The 22,153-nt window shown below is 32.6% G+C and overlaps 2 protein-coding genes across 6 annotated transcripts; both read left to right on the plus strand.

Moving 5' to 3' along the window:
• The first annotated feature begins 253 nt into the window (after window positions 1-253).
• On the plus strand, window positions 254-20,609 carry LOC100876718 (KICSTOR complex protein SZT2). Of its 3 annotated transcripts, none has more exons than XM_076531291.1 (27): window positions 254-613; window positions 1,005-1,253; window positions 1,386-1,703; window positions 1,799-1,876; window positions 1,981-2,383; window positions 2,536-2,756; window positions 2,854-3,238; window positions 3,307-3,556; window positions 3,619-4,359; window positions 4,479-4,678; window positions 5,016-5,179; window positions 11,463-11,763; window positions 12,056-12,244; window positions 12,433-12,593; window positions 12,978-13,284; window positions 13,405-13,781; window positions 13,870-13,972; window positions 14,078-14,911; window positions 14,986-15,259; window positions 15,465-17,347; window positions 17,482-17,576; window positions 17,691-18,117; window positions 18,226-18,601; window positions 18,669-18,834; window positions 18,899-19,115; window positions 19,190-20,253; window positions 20,398-20,609. In XM_076531291.1, exons 2-27 carry the CDS (start codon window positions 1,233-1,235, stop codon window positions 20,527-20,529), a joined length of 9,687 nt encoding a protein of 3,228 aa, XP_076387406.1. In that variant the 5' UTR covers window positions 254-613; window positions 1,005-1,232; the 3' UTR covers window positions 20,530-20,609. The 3 variants fall into 3 exon arrangements, with proteins under 3 accessions (XP_076387406.1, XP_076387408.1, XP_076387407.1); XM_076531293.1 differs by having other exon boundaries at window positions 12,442-12,593; XM_076531292.1 differs by lacking the exon at window positions 254-613 and having other exon boundaries at window positions 828-1,253.
• Window positions 20,610-20,743: 134 nt separating this feature from the next.
• On the plus strand, window positions 20,744-22,152 carry LOC105661833 (mitochondrial inner membrane protease ATP23 homolog). Of its 3 annotated transcripts, none has more exons than XM_076531298.1 (6): window positions 20,744-21,214; window positions 21,319-21,364; window positions 21,433-21,514; window positions 21,573-21,657; window positions 21,737-21,797; window positions 21,882-22,152. In XM_076531298.1, the coding sequence occupies exons 1-6, from the start codon at window positions 21,040-21,042 to the stop codon at window positions 21,904-21,906; spliced, it is 474 nt and encodes a 157-aa protein (XP_076387413.1). In that variant the 5' UTR covers window positions 20,744-21,039; the 3' UTR covers window positions 21,907-22,152. The 3 variants fall into 3 exon arrangements, with proteins under 3 accessions (XP_076387413.1, XP_012135313.2, XP_076387412.1); XM_076531297.1 differs by having other exon boundaries at window positions 20,883-21,009; window positions 21,110-21,214; window positions 21,573-21,797; XM_012279923.2 differs by having other exon boundaries at window positions 20,875-21,214; window positions 21,573-21,797.
• Window position 22,153: the final 1 nt, after the last annotated feature.

Raw genomic sequence — 22,153 nt, forward strand, 5'->3', positions numbered from 1 at the left:
ATGGTTGGTTCAAATATATTTCGTAACCAAAGCCATGTGCATGCGCCTTTACAGCGTTTGTAATGCTGAGAATATATACTTAGTGATCTCTAATTTGTATGTTCTTTATTGGAAAATTTGAGGACTGAGGAATTTGAGAATATGGCAATCTCAAAATTTGATGTTAGGAGTTTTGAAATTTGATGATAACTGAATATGATTTCTTAACCACTTGATCAAATCTGTCATTCATTGCACTTTTTTCTATTGAAATATTTTTGTTCACTGTGTATATAGTCGATGAAGTCAAAAGTATATATCAGTGGGACAAAATTAAAAAGAAGGGAGGTTACTGAAGTTAGGCATGTTGCGCGAAATAAGAGCATTCTTTCATTGAACGAATAGTAATCGGTCTGTCTGTTGTTTTGAACAGCACACGATCAACAAATAACCAATTTTTAATCGCTATTATCAAAAATGAAACTCGAAGAATTCGAGATAGATACAATTTTTCATATATATACATATTTTTTTCCAAAAAATATAGGTGTTGATCTTTCACCACCGCATGATAATTAATAATAATAAATAATATTGAATGTCCAGTCGTTGGAAATATTAAAACATGCAATTGGTAAAATACTTTTATTAACTTCTAATTTAGTATGATTTATTTATTTGTAAAGAATTTTTATTGATAAATGTAATATATTGTCAAACATTTATTGTATCAAATTATTGCATGTTACATATACGGTGTACTTTATTGTTGTTTATAAACATTGAAAGTAAATTTGTCAACAATGTAATATGTAATGTTATCTACATGTAACTGTTTTAATTTTGCTACTTTCAAATTGCATAGCCCAATAAAATATTTGCTGAAATTTCAATTTTATGAACACTTGTTTTAAAAAATAATTATTAATTTAAGAATAGTAGTATTAAATAAAAAAAAATGATAGTAATGATACCACTTCTGAACAATTTCACCGAGGTTATATTATTCTTGTTAAACTTTTAAGGTTATACTATATTTATTGTAAAGTTAAGTGAACATTAAATCTGGTGAACGACAACGTGGTTTTTGAAAAATTGTACGCAAAAATGTGCCCATAGTGAATCAATATGCATGATTTTCCTAAAAGTCGTGATTATGTACATATTGTAGTAATGTACTTAGAACTTTAACTTTTTATTAATACGTAATTCATACGTAATTGTTGATACCAAAATAAATAATAATAAACATAATGGCATCTACAAAAAACGAGGTAAATTATTTATATACGTAATTGTATTTTATGATAAAAGTTGTATCATTATAGCTTTATCATTAACATATTTTTTCTTGTGACCTTTGAAATTTATATAATTTACATATACTAGAAAATATTATTCTACAGGAGAAACCTATCCTTGAAGCAGAAACTGTTTTCTTGCTAATGAAAAAAGGATTTCCTATATCTCGAAATGTAAGAGCCCAATGGATGTTGGAACATTTAGATACCTTGATAAATATACAGTGTCCAAGTTTTAAAAACAAAGAAGCACCAGAATTGGAAGTTGTATCTGTTTTACCAAAGACAAAAGTTGAACCATGGTCTTCCGAAACTAGCCATCAATATCTTTATAGAGTAACGTCGACAACTTCGATAATATTCTTAGCTCATAAATATAGGATGGTGTTTAATTTAGATTTAAGTCCATCACTCGCAACTATAGTAAGTATACATAAAAATATAATCTGTATCATAGATATTACAATTAAATATATTTTAAGGAAACTATTACATTTCTATACTTGGTTGTATTATAGGATATACAACATGGTGAAATTGTAATAGATGAAGTGTATATGGCAACAAAACGATTTTTGGAAAATATTATTAAGCCTGTAAGCATTGGTTTATTTTTACTGTAAATAGCTAACATTTTTATGTTTGTTTAAATAATTTTTTTACTATGATAATATGTTATTTTTACCTGTTATTCTTACAGTTCATTATACCAGGAAGTAAAAGAATAATGCTACCAGAAATTTATGTAACTATAATTGCTCATACACCATTTTTTACAAGTCCTGCACAGCAGGTTCTAGTACAGGGTTGGCTAGTAACTATGGATAATGTTAATCAACTAACAAGTTTTATAAAGAAACAACTTAATATATTAGAAGAAAAAATAGCATGTATCACTGCTATAGCTAGTCAGCAACTAGAAAATTTAAGAGCTGAAAGTGAACGATTGGTGGGAGGTCTTTTTGAAGAAAGCAATACTTGTATGAATAAAAGTAGTATATGTGTTGCTAATGTTTCAGTAATTTCTCCAGAGTCAAATTTTGTTAACATGCTGAGATATGGAATGTTAGCACTTACACTTCTACCAGAACACAGTTGTGCACGTAAGTTCTACAAATGTATATTAACAATATGGTCTGGTTGAAGTGTCAGTTTAACAAGAGAGGAAAGCATAGTGCAAGGGGAGAATTGATCAGACATATTGTATATCATAGCTGCAAACATAAAATATATTATCATGTAATTAACATTTTAGATATGATTATTGTGTCAGATGGTATAGTAGGAACTACAGATGTTCATGTCTTAGATTCTGTTATGCAACAGTTACGTGCAACAACAATTGCATGTAGCTTTCTACATGTTGGTAGTACGTATCATCCACATTGTGCAGATGGCTTAGTACCATATCAAGATTTATTACATTTCATTGCTAGAGCTACATTGGGTACTTACATGCCTTTTATTCCACATTCAGTAAGTAACTTCTGAAATAATAAACAATGGTTACAGCTGTGTATATTTTAAAATTATAATATTTAAATGCAGCTTGTACAATAGCTTGTATTTACAGATACATTCAAATGAAATGGAAATGAATATTTATCAAAGAAATTTTTTATGTTGGCAATTATATCGTGAAGTAGTTTATAGTAGTTTACCAGATTACTCAACCTGGCACTCCAAAAACTCTCTATTTTATGAACAAAAGTCCGATCAACTATTACAAAAGAAACAAATAGAAGATAAAGTTACTTGCACACTGAGCAGCTTGTTATGTTGTCGTCTCCGAGAAGGATACTTAATAAAACGTGCTAATGTAAGAGATGAAGTGCTTGAAATTTGTTTTGTACTATTATGGAAATCGAGTGTTTTACTCGAATATGTGATACTGTGTCCTTGGTCTACAAAATCATTATCTGCATCCAATACTATACAATATAAAATTACTATAGAAGGTAAGTAAAAATGAAACTTAAAACAATAACGAAGAACGTGTATGTAATAAAATATTACTTGGTTGTAGCTCCCTACGAATTTTTGCATGATATAACATGTTTATCCAAAAAACCGTTGAAATCACAATATCGTCAAGGTGTAGTGACTTGTTTCTGGGCAGCTTTGACGTCTTTAACAGAAAGTGACACTATGCTTGCACACTTCAGCTGGTTTCCAGAATTTGGTTGGACTTGGTACAGTGTACCGGATACCATCAGAAGCGGCATGCCGGTCTTCTATTTGTCAGCTTATCCTTCGCCTAATACAGTCCAACTTAGGTATGTCTATAAAATATTTATTTAGAGTGAATAAGTGTAGTATTATGTTACTTGCATTTCAGCGATGCAGCCTGTCCACAATTTGGACAAATCTGGCAGCCTGTAGTGTCTTTAAATCCTTTACAATGGGCACGTTGGATGCATACGCAAAGAGTAACATTAATTTTATCACATGATAGGCCACTACCAAAGCATCTACATCAAGCAAATCAAAGCGGACGTTTTCAATGCGTTCAAAGTCGTCAGGCAGCCGCTGTCCTTTATGCCATGTTAAAAAACTGGGCGACTTTCGTTCTCGTCGAAAATCACACATATGTGCAATTCATTTATAGAGAAGCAGATAAGCCACCTGTTTCATTTTCATTAATTCGTATTAACTGCAAAGCTCTTTGCGTTACCCTTAACATTGCGTTCGCAGCCGGAACAGAAGGAGTCGTTCGACATAACGTCGTCGTCGATCTTCTAGACAGATTATCAAAGCTTACTTTACCAAATAGACCTACAGAACAAAAGGAAACACCTTCCTGTACGATTATACACAAATCTTTAGAAAGAATTTTGATTAGATACGAACGAATGCCGACTGACTTAAACTCCATTGTATTTCCTGATGGAACGCAAACAAATTCAATGAAGAATACGCAGATATTGGGAGGAATTTTGACAACTAGTTTGTCTAGATATCTATATCATAATAGATGGCTTTGGCATATGAAACGACCATTTGTGCAAACAATCCCCGGGATCACATTACCAAGATTGAACGTAACTGCCATTGCACGGATTCTATCTACAATTACAAAGTAAATATTTCTGTATTCATGTAAATGTTTACTTTCTCTTGCTTTCGTGATTTTTAAATATACATTATTTTTTCTTCACGCTTTAGAATATAAGATAACATATCGTATGTTTGTATTAGGATGCGTTTAGTTGAGGGTTTTAATTTTACTTATTCAGCGGCGGGCATTATGAACATGGTCCTTGAAGTACAAATGCAAGGAGTTGGTAAAGACGATGCATTGTATCCGTGTATCATTCAGTATATCCTATTTCCTCCGCATGTTACATCCAATACGGTATTAGAACGCGACAGTGCATCAGAGGAAGATACGGATGAGGGTAAAAATATTGTTGTTCATCTTTATAGTCGATTATATATAAATAGAACCAGTGTTGAGAGAAGTCTTTAAGGGGTTTTGAAATTCGTATATTTTTTTTGTTAACTATCTGAGTATACTGTTAAACATGTAGGTAATCCAAAAGAAAATGGCGGTAGGGAAAAGGGCTCCGTTTACTGATTTTTAGAAGTTTGAGAATTCGGAAATGTAAAAACTTGGGTTTTTGCAAATTTGAAAATTTAATCTATTTCCGAATTGATGGGAGGTTCCTGCTTTTTCAACACGAAATTTTTAAAGACCTACGAATAAAATTAGTAATACGATTTAATATGTTTTAGGTACTGCTGATGGCGAAGTTAGTATGGACGATTTTGAAGGCTTTGGCGATTTCCAGATTGTTTCTGAAATTTGGATCGAACCTCAATGCGGTTTTTCACAACTACCAGCGCAGTCTACGGCAGCTTATATGCATCGGCTGCAATATCACGAGCTTCCAGATGCGGTGAGTATAAACTTGTGTAAATAATTCTTTCTATATCTTTCAATAAGTATATTTCATTTTCTGTGGAGATACAAATCCAGAGCAAAGGCACTCTATCTAGATCATACAGATATTTCAAAAAAGATAAGACAAAAAATATTCATTTAATGATTTTTTAAAATGCTTTTATTATTTAAAATTTCATTTAAAATTTTTCTTAATAATTAACGAGTTATTTTATATATTATTTTTTATTAACTCATTTTGTATCTTTTTCAATAAAATAGTAGCTTTTTTAAACGTATTATTGCATTAAATATTAAATGTAAAATATTATATCTGACGTATCGCTTTAACACAATATCGTGTGCTTTTTAATATCAAACTTTGAAATCAATATACTGATATTTATTTCTTGAATTATTCTTAGAATGATAAGATATCGATGTTCGATATGTTTTTACGTGTTTCGCTCTTGACACGTATACTTTATGGAAAGAATAAAATTTCACGATTGATTAAACGTTAATAACTTTTCAGTTTCATTCTGCTACTACCATCTGTTTTTATTTTGGAATTGGTATTAAATAAACTTCACGTTCGTTAATTCGAATTTCAACAAAATAATCTCGAACTGTAATTCATTCTAAAATGTCGGTATTTAAGAAACTATTGTATTTGCTCGAAACTTAATCGGAATCAGTTATCAGTTTATCGATGTTGACAACAAATTCGTTTGTAAACGGATATTCGTTTCTTTGCTTAGAAATATTTTGAAGTAATACAGAGTACAACTGTCTCACTTCTTTCTTAGTGGACGAGACATTTTAGCGATTTTAGTATTAATTTTCTTAAAAAGGAATCAGCAAGTTTTATTAATAGTGTCAACGCACTACATTAAATATATCTAAATAATTTTTGAATCGTGAAAGTTTTAGTAGCAGAAAATTTAGAAATTTGAAAATCCAGAAATATAGAAATTTGAGAGTTTGCGAAAATAGCTTAGAAATGTATCCAGAAATCTCCACATCCCTAGGTGACTAGAAATCCCTAGTTTCCACCTAGTTACGCCAATGGATTTCGTTCTTTTTAATCAAACACGTATGAAACGAAAACTATAATCAATCTGTTGAAAGATCTTTACCCTTCATGTACAAAAATCGGGAACTAAGTTACGAAGGAAAGCGGTTCCTTATTTTATTTGTGAATACAAAGCCTTCGTAGCATTATTTACTTAGTGATATGTTTGGAATGCTAGATAATCTATCTGTTTCGCAATGCTATCGGTTAGGCACATTTAACACGTTATTAACTCTTTATAAAAAAAAAAGAAAATTAAATTTATTATTTTATTTGCAAAATATGTTAGTACACAGAGGTGTTTAATTTCTACGCGTTGTGTTGCTATATATTAGATCACCACGTGTTATATTGCCACGTGTTAGATCGCCACGCGTTATATTGCCATGCGTTAGATTTCCGCGTGTCAGATCGCCACGCGTTATATTGCCATGCGTTATATTGCCACGTGTTAGATCTCCATGCGTTAGATTTCCAGGTGTTAGATCGCCACGCGTTATATTGCCATGCGTTATATTGCCACGTGTTAGATCGCCACGCGTTAGATTTCCAGGTGTTAGATCGCCACGCGTTATATTGCCATGCGTTAGATTTCCACGTGTCAGATTGCCACGCGTTATATTGCAATGCGTTAGATTTTCACGTGTTAGATCGCCACGCGTTATATTGCCACGTGTTAAATCATTACGTATTAGATTTCCAGGTGTTAGATCGCCACGCGTTATATTACAATTCGTTAGATTTCCACGTGTTAAATCGCCACGCGTTATATTGCCATGCATTATAGTTCCACGTGTTAAATCATCACGTATTAGATTGCTACGCGTTAAATTCCTACGTGTTATGTCGCTACGCGTTGTATTGCTTCACGTTAGATTTCCACGCGTTATATGGCCATGTATTAGATTGCCATGCGTTAAATTTCTACGCGTTGTATTGCTACGTGTTAAATTTCCACACGTTATATAGCCACGTTACATAGTCATGCATCAAATTGCAGTGTGTTTAATCTCCATGTGTTGTATAGCCATATTTTAAGTTCTCACGTATTCGATCACAGTGCATTTCATATTCATGTGTTATATGATCACGCATTATATGACCATTCGTTAAATGATCACGCGTTAAATGGTTAATCGTTAGGTCACACTGCTCTATATAACCACGCCTTAAATTGTCATCACTTCTTGATCACCACGCGTTATTATAGCTACGCATTATATGACCACCTATATTATAACATTATTACATCGTCTCGTGTTATGTAATTAAACATCAAATCACCATGTGTTATTTTCCTATATCATCAATTATTTCTATACTTAAAAGTGACCAATTTATAAGTCTTGAGAGATCAGGCCTATTTTGCTTTGTACCTAGCTACGCCAATGTCGAGGCTATTTTTTGTGATACGGCATTGGCTCGTTTTGGTAAAATGGGTCGACCACGATAAACGATTCTTTAAAATATATAGCTGTCTTACGGCATAGAAAGCCGTAATACGTTATAATCCACTTTCATAGCTTATTCGTAATAAAGCTACGTTCCTCCCGTGGCTCAGAAAATACACTTCAAATACAAGATAAAAGTTATCTAAGTTTTCGTTACCTGGAACTTGATTACTGATCTACAAAAGGCCAAACTTCAAGGTGCATTTACTGATATATAATTCTCTGCATTAAATTGTGATACAAATCTGCCTTATGTCATTTATTTAATTGGGCAGCACTTTACAATTATAGAATTAAATAACTCAAGATGCTTTGACAGTGTAACTCAAATTTTTTTTTGGAGAGTATCGTTCAAATTTTATAGTATTTTTAAGAAATATTTATATTAGGTTCACCTGTGTTCAATTCTGGAGATCAAATATGAAAATTACCAAATTTGTATTGGAGATTTTTAAATTATATAATTTATCGATTTTTTAAATCAGTTCCCAAATTTTGAAATATTCATCGTTTGAAAATTTCCGAATTTAAGAATTCTACTGAGATCAACAAGTGGTAGATGACATCATTATATCATCTGATATACAACGCTATCTTATTTTACAATACACCGTTACAAACAAATATGCATAATGCGTAACAACTTAAGAAACAGGGTGACGATATCATTTCCTTAGCGAGCTGCTAACAATCCATTCTCTGCAAGAGTTCGAAACTCTTCGTACATAGTACATCTTTAATTACTTTTAAATAAAAGATAAAAACCACTCAAAAGATTTCAAATTTGTTTTCCTGAGAGTTACATTATTTCTCTATTTTTATTGGGTGTAGCTGCATTTTTACAATAAACTATATGGGGCAATTTTGTTAATAACAAATGTAGTTAATAATTTAGTTAACAATTAATTATGAAAAATAATAATAATAATTGTATATAAATTAGGCAAGATATTAATTATTCATTGTACATTGATCGGGCAAAATATTAATTATTAATTGTACATTGATCAGGCAAGTTAATAGTATATTTACACCTTGATAAAGGAAGTTAATTAATAATAATTGTACATCCTTAAAACAGCTTAATAATATATTTACAAATTAATAACGCAAACTGATTATCAATAAAGTGATGTATTTTCGAAAATATCCTCCAAAAGCAAAATTATCGCGTTGTCATTATGAATGGCAAACAGCAACATCTAGGGGTTATATTCAAAATGGTACCCTACAGGTATTCATGTAAGATTTATCCAAAGCGAAGAAAAAGTAGCAACGTGACATTTTCAGCGTGAAAAAAACTGAAAAAGAAAATAAGTGTATAAAGTTGTCTATCACTAGGTGTCGTTATCATTGCCGAGGTGGGGCTTCGATATCGATGAGGGTACTCAGAAACAGATTTTTCTATCAGTCAGCTCTGGCGTATATAAGGTCCAACACGCGCCCAACTGTTTATTAGTGTTCCGATTACTTTTTTTTACCGAGGAACCTTCTTCCGTATCGTCCAGTTCCAACTTAACAGTATTCGTACGCGGGTGAAACCCATCACAGTGACACGGGTCCCTAGTGCCGGTGATTAGCTAGTGTATCTCGGGTTTTTTGTGAGAACTGTGTTGTAAATATTTCACGAATTTGCAACCGATATTTACCTCGAATATCTAAAGTACCTCGAGAATCTAAAGAAGTGAAAATAGGGAACGATCAGAAGGGACGTATGTATTAGCGATAAAATTTACTCTAATCGATCACAGTCACAGATTACTTTTATTTGTAGATACCTGAGTTAATTGGGCGCGGCTTTCTTCACGTGCCATTGTCCCCCGCAAAAGGATCGTTCCCTTTCGAACAAAATTGCAATGGAGAATCAACGAGCAAGGTTACCTCTACCTTGACTGCGTGCCCTGTAATCTGCATGACTTGCAGTTGGAAGTGAGGATCTAGGCAGTGAGCAATAACGCTCTGATAACTTGCCAGATCTAACTCTTCCAGCTCAAGGTCTTGCTGATTATCATCCTCTTCTCAGCGAGTTCGTCTTCGTTAGAATGTTCCGTACCTAAGGGATTATGGTTCAAGTGGAGAAGTGGTCTCTACGCTTTGTATGAAAGTGAGATTCAACTCCTCCAACTTACTCCTGGTCCCTGATATTCTTCGGGGCCTCTTCGATTCCTATCAGGAGTAACATCTTCCTGCCATGGGTTATATCAGTTGCGTTGATAAGGGAAGCTTTCGTGGACGGCCCCTATTGGCGGTTGGTTAATACCTTGGCGGACGTACATACGTGTTGCAACAGAGATAAATATCTTTTCAAGTAGATCTCTTATCAATGGAAACGTTTAACTGCGTATAATTGTCGACTGATTCTACTTTATTTTACGGATATTCGTCGGACATTATAACTTTCTACACGATGTTTTCTAATGTTTCTTTCAATGACCACTTGTTGCCATTTTTTAATTAATTGATGAATTTATTATTTTACTTTTTAGTTATTTTTTTGATCTACTGATTATTTATTATTTTGAAAATTGTTTGCGCTTTTGACAATTACATATACGTAGACATATACATATACATACACACATATATTAGGACATATGTGGATCTGAGTTGAAATGAAATACACAGCTACTAAGCAACTACAACACACTTAATTATTATTTATTACCTCACTATTTATTATTTATTATATTAATATTATTGATTATTTTTATCAACTTTTAAATTTTGTTATTTTTATTTTATTTTCAATGTCTTATTTTATTTCATCTAACACTAATTGTTAATAACTGAAATTATTTTTTGATGAATTATTGTGGTTACAGGTTTAAATTAACATTTCTTTTTTTTCGAATAAATTTTTATTTTTGTATCAAATTTATCATTAAAATAAATGGCTACCTTATATTATGTAAAGCTTTATTTATGTGTTATAATGCGATTCATTTTGTGCAAATTTATTAAATTATAGTAAAATTTGAGAATTTTTTACTGATTTTTTTTTAATTGTTTCATGTTTATTTTCTTTTATCCTTCCTTTAAAGTTCCTGTTCATATGAAGACATATGTATGTGGTTAAGATACGTGGACGAGCGTGGAGAGTGCAATATTTTAAAGGGACAATCTTTTCTATGACAGTATGACGGATTTTGTGAAAATGGGACACTAAAGTTGGGATTTAAGACAACTGGAAATTTTCCATCGCGAGAAAGAGAAATTATTATTTACACAATGTAGCGACATTTATATCGAAACAGCGGAAAGAAGAAATTTTAGCAAATAAAAACGTTACTAATAATAATTGATTTTTGAAGCAACATACACCTTTGACCTTGAGGACTCGTTTAATAATTATTTACACTATTTAATATTAACTATATTTTATTACAAGTTGCAGAAAGTAATCTTCCTCGTATAAAAACTTCAGTATTTTAAATTTTCAATATCTTAAATTTTTAGTTTTTTAAATTTCTAATCTTTCAAGTTTTTAAATTATCTAATTTTCAACGTTTCAAGTTTTCAAATTTTCGAATTTTCAAATTTTCAAAATTTCAACTTTTTAAATTTCAAAAGTTCTAACTTCTCCATTTTCAAATTTCTAACTCCCCAAATTCAAAAACATCTAAGCCCAAAATTTTCAGTAGAATAAATCTACAAATTTTTGCACCTTAAATCTTAAGATTATCAGAAACTAAATTTTCCAAATTTCTATCCATAAAAAGCGTATAATGAAAGTTTTAATTATTATTAAAAATTGTTATAATTTTTGTTCTTAGATTGCCCGAGTAGATGAAGAATGCATCAATGCTTTATTAACGTTGGAGTACTTGAGTTTATTGAGCCAAGTAATACCAAGCGCCGACATCGTTTATGGGCAAAGCTATCAAGACAGTAAATTGTTAAATAAAAAAAGTAATAGAAACAGCAAGAATAATGGCGGTGCCAGTGCCGAAGAGTCATACGACGGGCTATCGATGAACGATGAAAAAATACATATGATGCATTTCTCTTTCGACATACTGAACATACTACCAAAATGCCAGCAAGCAGAACTGTTATTTTCCATGTTTGGCAATGGTAAAAATGTATTTTTATTTTCACTCTGAAAACGTGATATAATACAAAACATGTATTTTAATCTATAAATGCAATTATCTACTCGAATATTTGTTATTACAAAATGATTAACCTTCATATGATCTTTACATGTCTGTCTACAAACAAGTTAAATTATTTCAGAACAAGTTTGATTTCAACAATTTTTCAAATTAACAGACTAACAAATATTTGAGGAGATAAGTGCATTTATAAATTAAAAAGAGTCACCCTGTATAATAACATTTATTAAAATTTTATTGTGTATTTGCAGGTCTAACCGAGGCGGACAGAGGACGAGAAAGTGCGAACAAGATCTTAATGGACAATTTGCTAGAGCATATGAAACAGTTGCATAACAAAGAACTTCTATTAACGTCAGCTGATTCGCAAAGGTTCACAAAAATGCTTCTAAACAGACGTCGTGTTGGTGGTCCACCTTTACCATTTTTCTCTCAAAAAGGTACCATTCCTTGAAAAATAATGCGAGATGTACAACCTCTGGCTATTGAATTAAATCATAAAATTTTCAAATATAACAGCAATGTAAATTAATAGTTAGAGAATTGAAATTTTTGTGTATAATTCTAATTCAGTGGCTAGAGGGTTTAAAGCTAGAATGAGAGGTAATATGTATACTGAATTTAAAAGAACTTTCAGAAGATTCATCTAATATCGAATTAAATTCCTATCCACGTTGGAAGTGTTTCGTGAAAGGAATTAGTACGACCCATGTAATTATTACTATTTTACCCGCGTCGGAAAAGGATGTTCACTTATTTATGTCACCCTCGTATACAGAAGATTGTTTAGTAAGTAATAATTTTGAGTCGAGTCGTTTGACTGTATGCTATGAACTAGTGGTGCGTGGATTGTTTCTAGTTTTAAGAATTTAGATTTTGGAATTGGAAATTAGAAATTTGAGAACTTGAAACTTTTAGAAATTAAGGAATTTGGAAATTTGGACATTCAGTACTTGAAGAATTAGAACTTCTTTAATTCCTTTAAATTTGAGTTTGAAAATACAAAAGTTTGAGAATTTAGAAATTTAGAAAAGTCGAAATTCCCAAATTTAGAAATCTGAAATTCCATAAACTTGCAAATTCATTCCAATTCCGAAATTTTCCAAATTTGCATAACCCTGTAGACACTATAATAGACCTCTCATACTAACATAACACTATTTCCAAAAATAGAACGACACCAAACCAGAGACCGAATTTGCGGATGACATAACATCGAAAATGGACGAAAAAAGAAATATAGAAGACTTCGAAGGAAATTTGGTCATTCCTGTATACGTGTACGATTGCTCCTTAGCATTATTAATCGACACGTTAATAGATAAATTAAAGATATCGCATAACAAAGACATTTACCAGGATCACACCTTCAGAGGAAATCATCAAGAATGTAAAGATTTCATTGAATTAAAATCAGATTATACTCCAAAGCCACTAATTCCAAAGTTAAAAAGCGAGGACTCGGAAAATACTTGTAGTGGTCAGTGTAAATTATGATTTTACTTTCTTCCTGATACAATAATTATCTCGCTAATAACAATTATAATTCCAGTATAATGGATCTCACTGTCATGTTAATTGATCTCATTTGTTACGATAGATCAACGAAGTCTCATGGAGCACTGTAAATTACTAAGTTTGGCGCATTGTCATTGTTACGTTGTTGCCGTTTACAAATCGTTGGTACTGCAACAGTCCCTCAGTTACGAGGACATGGAAGCTGCAGTGGAACAATGCGAAGAAACTTTGATCGAAATTAACATAACAAATTATCTACGGTCGGTGTGCAGACATTTGAGCAGATTATCCGATAATGATTCGTTAGATCAGCTGGAGTCTTCTGCGTGCGACGATGTCAAACCCTTGCACGACTTGATTAAAGAAAAATTTGAAAAAATAATCACCGTTGCCTTTAGACCCGTCCCTGCGCATCCTGAATTCTACTACTGTTCGCCGTATTGGTCAGACAATGAACCGGTTTGTTTTCACACTAAAATATACCATAGTTTCCATAATAAAATACACATAATAACAAATTTAATAACTAAAATATTGCAATTAACAGGATCTTGCTAGGTTCAGAAGATCAGAAAGCGTCGATGAAATGGAAGATATCGCGTTTCATTCGATAAACACTGATTACGTATCGCAAAGTCTTCATAGTACAGGTAGGTAAAAGACAGCATTAACATTTTTTAAGAAGCCTAACATCTTCCTTTTTTACTTTGCTTTTAACAGGATGTAATAAATAAATGTGATATGATTTGTGACAGGAAATATGTCGTGGCCAACCAGAGACGTACATAACGTAACAGATATTTCGAGCCACAGTTCTGCGGAGTCCCTGGACAGCGATTTCCAGGATAAGAATATTTACAGAAACGAACAACCTCTTTTCTTGCAATTAAATTGTTCAGTTCGATTTCAGTCCAAGTCTGAATTTTCTAGCATACCTGTAAAGTCTCTGCCAACCTGTTTCATGGAGATTGTACAGAAGATGGAGGATTACAAGGACAGAGATATAGCCGGTTTAAATTTGACCGATTTAAAAATCACGTTGGATATCATTTGTTTGAACCTGCCAAGAGAGGTGTTAGAGATAAGTCTGGAACGTTATTCGGGTTTGAGAGCGACATCTTTCTGCAGCGGCTCTCCGGTTGGCAGTTTGCGAACAGAGAGTGGAAGCAGTTTGGAAAATAATGCTAGAAATGAATCGTTCCAAGAAAGAATGTCGCATCTTCCTTTGAATCAACACAACGCTATCAGTAACTTGAAAGATGAGATCGAGTGGCTTTTGCAAGATGAAACTGCAACCGCGCTCTTGGATCGTCCATACGTAAACGAGGAGATTTTGAATTTCGTTGCAAATCATATTTCGGAATCGACGGATAGATTTAGTTGCAAAGTCGAGAAAGTAGCTCTGCATTTTGTTTTCCCTTCGGAAGACAGTAAACCAAAATTCATAAGCGAAGTGAAGAAACTTCAAATCGACAAATATTGTATTCGACAAGAAGGAACTCTATTTTATTTCGTTAAGAATTTGGAACAAACCGACTCAGTGACCGAAAATTCTAAGAGCGATAAAAAAGAATCAAAAAAGAAAAATGGTATGTTTCCTTTGAAGGTTTGTTTTTTCATGATATAAACATGATTTTAAATTAATATATTTTTTATATTCAAGACAATGCTATGGAAGATGCAGGCCAAGAAAAATTGCAGGAATATTGCACAGAAAATAATATGAGAAGTCACTTTAAATCTCAAAAGAGTTACCCCGAAATGGCTGACATGATAAAAGAAATACCGGGAACAAACGACGGAAGCAAACAAGACAGTAATTCTAAATATGGGTTCCAGTGGTTGATAGATCTTGACAATCGTGAAAGTTCTTTACCAAACTTCTGGTTAATTTTAAATGTTGAAAATGATTATGTCAACATCTATTTCCATTGCAGGTGAATAGTTGTTTGTGTGGTTAACTGATAAATGCTGTTATCTGGTCAAATTGACCAAAGGAAACTTAAACATTAAATGTCTTGGCAAGTGCTGACTAGTGTGTTTATGTAATCAGTCTGATGGTCAAATTAGCAAGATAACAGTGTTTACAGATTAAATTTGCAAATGGGTCATTCAATGGAAATCTCTGTTGCAATTCTACAGATTCTTGGAAATCGTCTCACCAGAAGTGAACAGCTACTGGCACACTCAGAAGATGTTGGTCTCCCAAATAAAATGTACTTGTCGCAGAGTAAATCAATATCTGCTTCTCCAAAATCTACACAAAACGAGCAAATGTTCGGAACTGTTGGAAACAGACTCGAGTGAAGACTATAATTGGAAATCGGAAACAGCTAATGAGTTTAGCACCGCCATGCAAAGCGGTTCGATACAAAATTTCACCCCCGGAATGTTTCGTTGTCGCGTTGTTTGGAAATTTACTTTCCGCTTGCATCCTCGATTGAAAACTGGTCCTGGAAGATCAGGACTTTCCCGAGGCATAAAAGCCTTACACGGCGTGCTTAACAGATTCGCTGTGAGCAATCGAAGCAACATGTTCGTCTACCAAGAGAACAACAAGAACGTATTTTACCTGAGACTGCACGAACAGATAACCGACGGGAAGTCTTTACAAAACAAATTGTCGGAGAGCGACGAGCAGCTCGTTGTATCGCGAAGTAACAGCGTCGTCTCGTTATCACAAGTCAAACTGAACGAGAATATCTCGTCAAACGATACGAGACCGAGAGTTCGGTCTTTCAGCGAGAAAGAGTCGAACGTTTTGAACAAAACGGAAGACTCCATTATTCTGATGGTACATGGAATCTCCGACGCAGGACCAGAAGTGAAACGGGATCTCGTGCAAGTCCTACAGAATCGTTTGGATGACGCGGTACTTGAAGTTTTGTCCGTCATGTTGGCACGAAATCCAATGTGCAAGTTGACTCCCGCTGACGTTCATTTTATTCAACCACCAAAATCACCTGAATCTGTCATACAGCTGAGCATACAGAAATATTGCATACCGCATGTTGTTGCTCTGGAGTTTTACTTACGACAAAACATACTGCAATTCTTGTATATACCAAAGTACACTGATAACAGACCGGAATATCACTTCCAGGATTACTCGCAGCTTGAAGAGTCGACGAAAAAGATCTCTGAATCGGACATATTTTTGTATAATCAGAGCCATTCGAGTGGCAGCAAAGGAATAGCCTGCATAGCATTGTCGATTACAGGAGATCCTGAAAAGTCTGTCGAAAACGAACAAGTAAATGAGTCTTTTCCAGAAACTACAACGAGACAGGACTTCGAGAATATCGTGTCTACTTCAGTTTTTGACAAAGACTCGGGTGAATCGCCGCCCTTGATTGAATTTAAAATTTGGAAACAGGGCAGGGTTAATTTAGAAACGTTGGGACAAAAATTGCGTTCCGCGGTTAAACATGCAATTTGGGATTTAATTACGGAATACAAGTTCTTGTCTACTCCTTTGACAGAATCGTTTGAAGCAAACAGTCCGGAGACATCGGCTGAAACTAAAAAGAGTCAGGCGAAGACGGAAAGTTTACCAAAAAGTGCACACGATTTCGGGATAGACCGGTTCGAGACTGGCGAAGAAGGAAAATTACACGATGTCTATTGCGTTACGTTGTCAAAATGGTTTCAATTCGCTTTAGAGCTTGGAGTACCATCTGTGAAAAGACACGAAGTGATTATCAATCATAGACACGCTATACCGACGATCATCAAAGAGTTGGAAACCTTGATACAGAATCAAGTACCTGATACATCCTGCAGGACTTTTATTCAGAGAGACAGACAACCCTTCGTCGAAAAATTTGTTCTGAACGAAGAATCAACGAGTAACGATGTTTCATCTGAAAATAAAGGAAATGTAGATTTACCTTTGAACGTGCCATGCGATTTTAGCAAAGACGTACCAGGAACTTGTACTAAATGTATTTTAATTGCTAGAAATTTTTATCAGTGGAAAGCTTCATTCGATAAAAAAGTACAACCAGAATTACTTATTCCAAAAGGTAAAGTCGTAGTCACAATGGATTATCAAATTATTAATGTAAAAATAGTTTGTCTTTTCTATTTGTAGTAGATAACATTACCTAACCTAGTAAATTTTAAAATTAAAAATAAAATGTTTTTAATCATTTTATAGATCAAAAGGTGCTCCAAAAATTCAATCCTCTGTTATTGGAATCTAATTTTGTATCAAGACAACGAATATTACTTGCTGAGGTCCAAAGTAATAATGTAAGTGATAATATAATAATGTTCTTCTCATTAAATATTAGCCATGGATAAAAGACTTGTTATTCAATCTTAAAGTTAATTTGCAATTTTGTTAATGAAATATCTTTATTGCAGATCACTATTTATATGTATAATTGGTCAAAGGAGAAATCTGAAAAGTTGATCAAACAAACTACCGCATTGGGAACATGGCTCTCTTCAAGATCGAATTTCTTGACAAATGTAATAATGCACAAATTAGGAATATTTCATCACCGTCTACATCCTTCGAGGGATCAAACGAATTCCCAATACTATCAAATAGTGGATATTGAAAGTCTTACGAAATTTTCAAGCGCGTCGCACAATGATGGAAAAGATTGGACGAAAGCTAACAACAAAACACAGAATATGAAACACAATCAATTTTCGTGGAATGAAATAATCGGTCAAATGATGCGCGATGTAAAGCCTAATAATCATTTTCATGGCAATACAGATCCAACTATAAAGGCTGTTCACGATTTGCAAGATTTACGAAGTCGCGAGAAAAAAGGAAAAGGTGAATATTGTAAAAGATTAAATTTGATTTTGTATGTTAATTTCTCTTGATATTATAATATGTCATTAGAGATTTTAGAAAAAGATTATGAAATATTCAAATTTTCAGAGGATCTAAATAAATTGTATGCAATGTGGCAAAATCGCAGTGCTGCGCCAAATATTCCAGTTTCGGTTACTGCTTTAAATACATTCAAACAGTATTCTCGATTGATACATTTTTGTCATACACCATTATTATTTTTACCTTCGTGGCGTTTACAATCTGCCGCGACAAGGGATCATTCGTTAACATTGCAATCATCTTTAAATCAAAATATCAATGTATATCACCAATTATCACAACAAGAACGAAAAAATCAGAGTGATCAGTCGGATGTTATAAAATGGCATCAAGAATTATGCAGCCTAATGTTGTCTGAATACAAACAATATCTTCAAATATTGGGCTTCAGTCCTGTCCAAGTGGAATCAGTAGATAAAAGGTAAAATTTTATTAAACATTACCTACATAAAGTACCATAATTATATTGTAATATAAATTAATTTCAGTTCCGACAAGCAAGTTCAACAACAATCCTATTATCTTAAGAAATCAATGCTCGGAGGAGTATTACTATTTGAAATTCATTTATCGCAACCATTTTTCATTGTTAAATTACACATTATTGAGTGTAGTCGTTTTCAAACAAAAACTAGCACAGCTTTAATTAATCAAGTAAGTGATTTAGTAGCATTGTTAATTGTTATTCTAATATTAATCAAACTTAAATTTATTACAGTTTATGTTGAGTTTTGTGGATGTTTGTGACAAAATCAAGATCAATATGCATTTACATTCATTCACGTACGATTTTCATTTACGTTGCATTCATTCGTATATTGCTGGCACTGGACCTTGGTCATTGCAGCAAGGTTATCATCTTATTCATTTCCTTGATGATTTTAATAAATATTACAGCAAAGCACCGAATTACGCGAGAAATCTTATATATAGCGGTAAATATAAATATTAGTACAAAGCTGCCGTTCTTTAGTCAAGTTATCTATTTAAAAGACTCTTAACGTTTCAGATATAGTGACCATCCGTAATTTGACCATACCGGGTCGCGTCCTCTATTCTTATTTATTATCTCATGAAAAGACTTACAATATGCACGTATTCGTAATGAAAAATGATCACCAGGATGTTCAAGAAAGTGAATACGTTTTGGTGAATTTAAAAAGCACTCCACTAATTAGTCACTGTGATACGCAAGACACAAAATACACCGATGACTTTGATGTTGCACTTATCGTGTCACATTTGGAACAACCTTCGCAAGCGGACAAATCTGAAATTACATTGAAGTATTACTTAATGTTGACTAGTAAGAGGGAATTGTATCCAAAAAGAGAAGTGGAAAATAATAAACTCGGAAAGTTTCGCACGGTATACACTATAGAGAAGCCTGTAGCGAATACCTATTCTGAATCTACGACGGATATTTATAAAGAGAACTTTTCAAGCTTTCAAGAAGGTAGTTCGGAGTCAAATGATAAAAAAAGTGATACCAAATCATGTAGTCCTAATTTTAACAATAGTTACAATAGTACAAGTGCACCAACGCCTCCACCGGTACCTAATTCTCCACTGACACAAAACGTGAATCCTCCAAGCATATCAATAAATACTTCATCGCCACACTTGATTCAAATACGACAAGAATCAATTAATTATTTGGGTTACTACTCGTCTCATGAACAACTGATGCAAGAAACGATAATGTCACAAGCAAAGGCAGCCCACATGCACATAATGAATATGATAGAACGTGGGACACTTCAATGTAGAACGCATCTTTTATGGAATAAACTGTTGGAAAGTAAATCTGCAATGAATTATTCAGAATTTTCTGAACTTTGCTCATTAGCTCACGTCGAACCTTTGTCGAATTTGGATCCAAGACTCAGACCGTTTGTTAATCAACCAGTTTCTTGGTATCAGACGTTATCGAAAGTATTGCAAAACAAATATCAAGAACAGCATAAGCAATTCAATACACCGGATGGAAATGTTACTCATCTACTTATATTACATCCAAGTTTCTTTAAAGTTTTCATGATGCTGACCATAGACTTGCATGCTTCACGAGGGGTTTGTAATCATTTTATTATAATAACTAATAATTGATGCTCAGTAATTGCTACTATTATTTATTACAAGAATAAATAATAATAGGTAGTAATAATAGATCAAATTTTGTATTAATATAGTTCATAATTTTCTCTCTGATTTCAGGACTTGTATGCAGTTTATTGTAAATCAGAAGAAGTAATTAATTCTATGTGTTGCATCGAAGATATTTATAATCTAATTGAAGGGTTTGTGAATGCTTGTTGTTTTCACTTGTGGATGAGTCTCTACAGTTAATAACAACTACACATTCCAAACAGTCCAATTATCGAATACTTGTACTTAATGTCTGTATAAATATATGATAATGTATCTAACATCGAGTGGAAAGTTAATTGTAATATATATATATAATTAAATACATTTTCGCTAATTGCTATTATCATCATACTATAGCCATCACTGTTGTAATTTGTACAAAAAATATATTTTTTTAATTAATCTCTAATTTGTTTTTATCGTATTTTTAATGACAGACTGTGTACATAAATATATGCTGAAAAACAATATATAAACATATGAGTTAACTTATTAACAATAGATAAACATTTTACTTCATTTGCATTCAACTCTTCCTACTGTCCATTCCAAATGATCTGCATTGTCTTTCAAATGTTTTATGGTTTAAGGGTCGATATCACGTGATCTGTATTTCTGACTTGTTGAGTAGAATCACTTTATAACCTGCATCTTCTCTTTTCAGAATAAAAAATATAGGTTATATATAAATTAATTTTTATAACAGTTATGACGGAAAAAAATGACGAGTCAATTCCTACTGACTATAATAATGTAGATTACTCCGATCTTTATCCAGGAAGAAGAAACGATTTATCAGACAGTTGGCTGAAGAAATTTATGAGATTTGAGCACTATGAAAGAGTAAGATGTGAAACAAATGTTTATAACTGTTTTAAAAATAGTAAGGTTTAAAAATTTATTTTATCCAATGTTTAAATAAAATTATATATTTTATAAATGGCTAAGTTTGTTAATTGAACAAATGTAAAATTTTATTCATTTTAGGTCCCATAGTGAAACTTATGGTAGCAGCATTAAAAAGTTCAGGATGGTATGTAATTCTAAAAACTAATATGTAATATTTTAAAAGATGATAAAAATTATTTATTATAATTACAGTGATATTGATATTAGTCGTCACATTTCGTGTGAAGTATGCAGCAACAAAATAACTGGAGGATTTGATCCAGTTTTAAACCAAGTGAGTATTGTACGTAAAATTAATATACACTTTATATTCAATTTTTTATTTATTTCAGGTTATAGTTTGTCAAAATACTGCCAATACTGAAGGCAGAGTTCGAAGTACTTTGAGTCATGAATTGATTCATATGTTTGATTATTGTCGGTATAACATGGATTTAAACAATATACATCATTTAGCTTGTACAGAAATAAGAGCAGCTAATTTATGTCATTGTAGTTATCTTGGTGCAGTTTGCAGAGGAACCATTTCACCTTTTGATGTTAAACAAGCACATCGGGTAAAAGATAATTACATGCAATAACATCATTTTTATGTACTATACGATTTTAAAAGACAAACGTTAAAATGTATTACTTTTTAGAAATGTGTTCAGGATAAGGCTATGAGATCAGTACTTGCTGTAAAAAATGTGTCAGAGGATGTTGCAAGAGCTGCTGTAATGAAAGTTTTTGATAAATGTTATAATGATTTAGAACCATTCGGACGACGGATTCGTAGAAATTCCTTAGACATGCAAAAGGCATATTTAGAAGGACAATTGTATGGGTATATATAGTAACATAATTTATAGAAATGTAATTTAGAAATTAAAGCAAGTGAAATAAAAATTTTGCGAAAAAAATTGATATACAC

Source organism: Megachile rotundata, chromosome 4 (genome assembly GCF_050947335.1).
Source record: "Megachile rotundata isolate GNS110a chromosome 4, iyMegRotu1, whole genome shotgun sequence".
Taxonomy (NCBI): domain Eukaryota; kingdom Metazoa; phylum Arthropoda; class Insecta; order Hymenoptera; family Megachilidae; genus Megachile; species Megachile rotundata.

Excerpts from the sequence above, each read along its gene's own strand:
- LOC105661833 (XM_012279923.2), top strand. The coding sequence starts at position 21,040 with ATGACGGAAAAAAATGACGAGTCAATTCCTACTGACTATAATAATGTA. Across the intron at positions 21,515-21,572 it reads TTGATCCAGTTTTAAACCAA|GTTATAGTTTGTCAAAATAC; the intron begins GTGAGTATTGTA and ends TATTTATTTCAG. Across the intron at positions 21,798-21,881 it reads ATGTTAAACAAGCACATCGG|AAATGTGTTCAGGATAAGGC; the intron begins GTAAAAGATAAT and ends ATTACTTTTTAG.
- LOC100876718 (XM_076531291.1), top strand. The coding sequence starts at position 1,233 with ATGGCATCTACAAAAAACGAG. Across the intron at positions 12,245-12,432 it reads ACCATTTTTCTCTCAAAAAG|AACTTTCAGAAGATTCATCT; the intron begins GTACCATTCCTT and ends TGAATTTAAAAG. Across the intron at positions 17,577-17,690 it reads CTGAGGTCCAAAGTAATAAT|ATCACTATTTATATGTATAA; the intron begins GTAAGTGATAAT and ends TCTTTATTGCAG.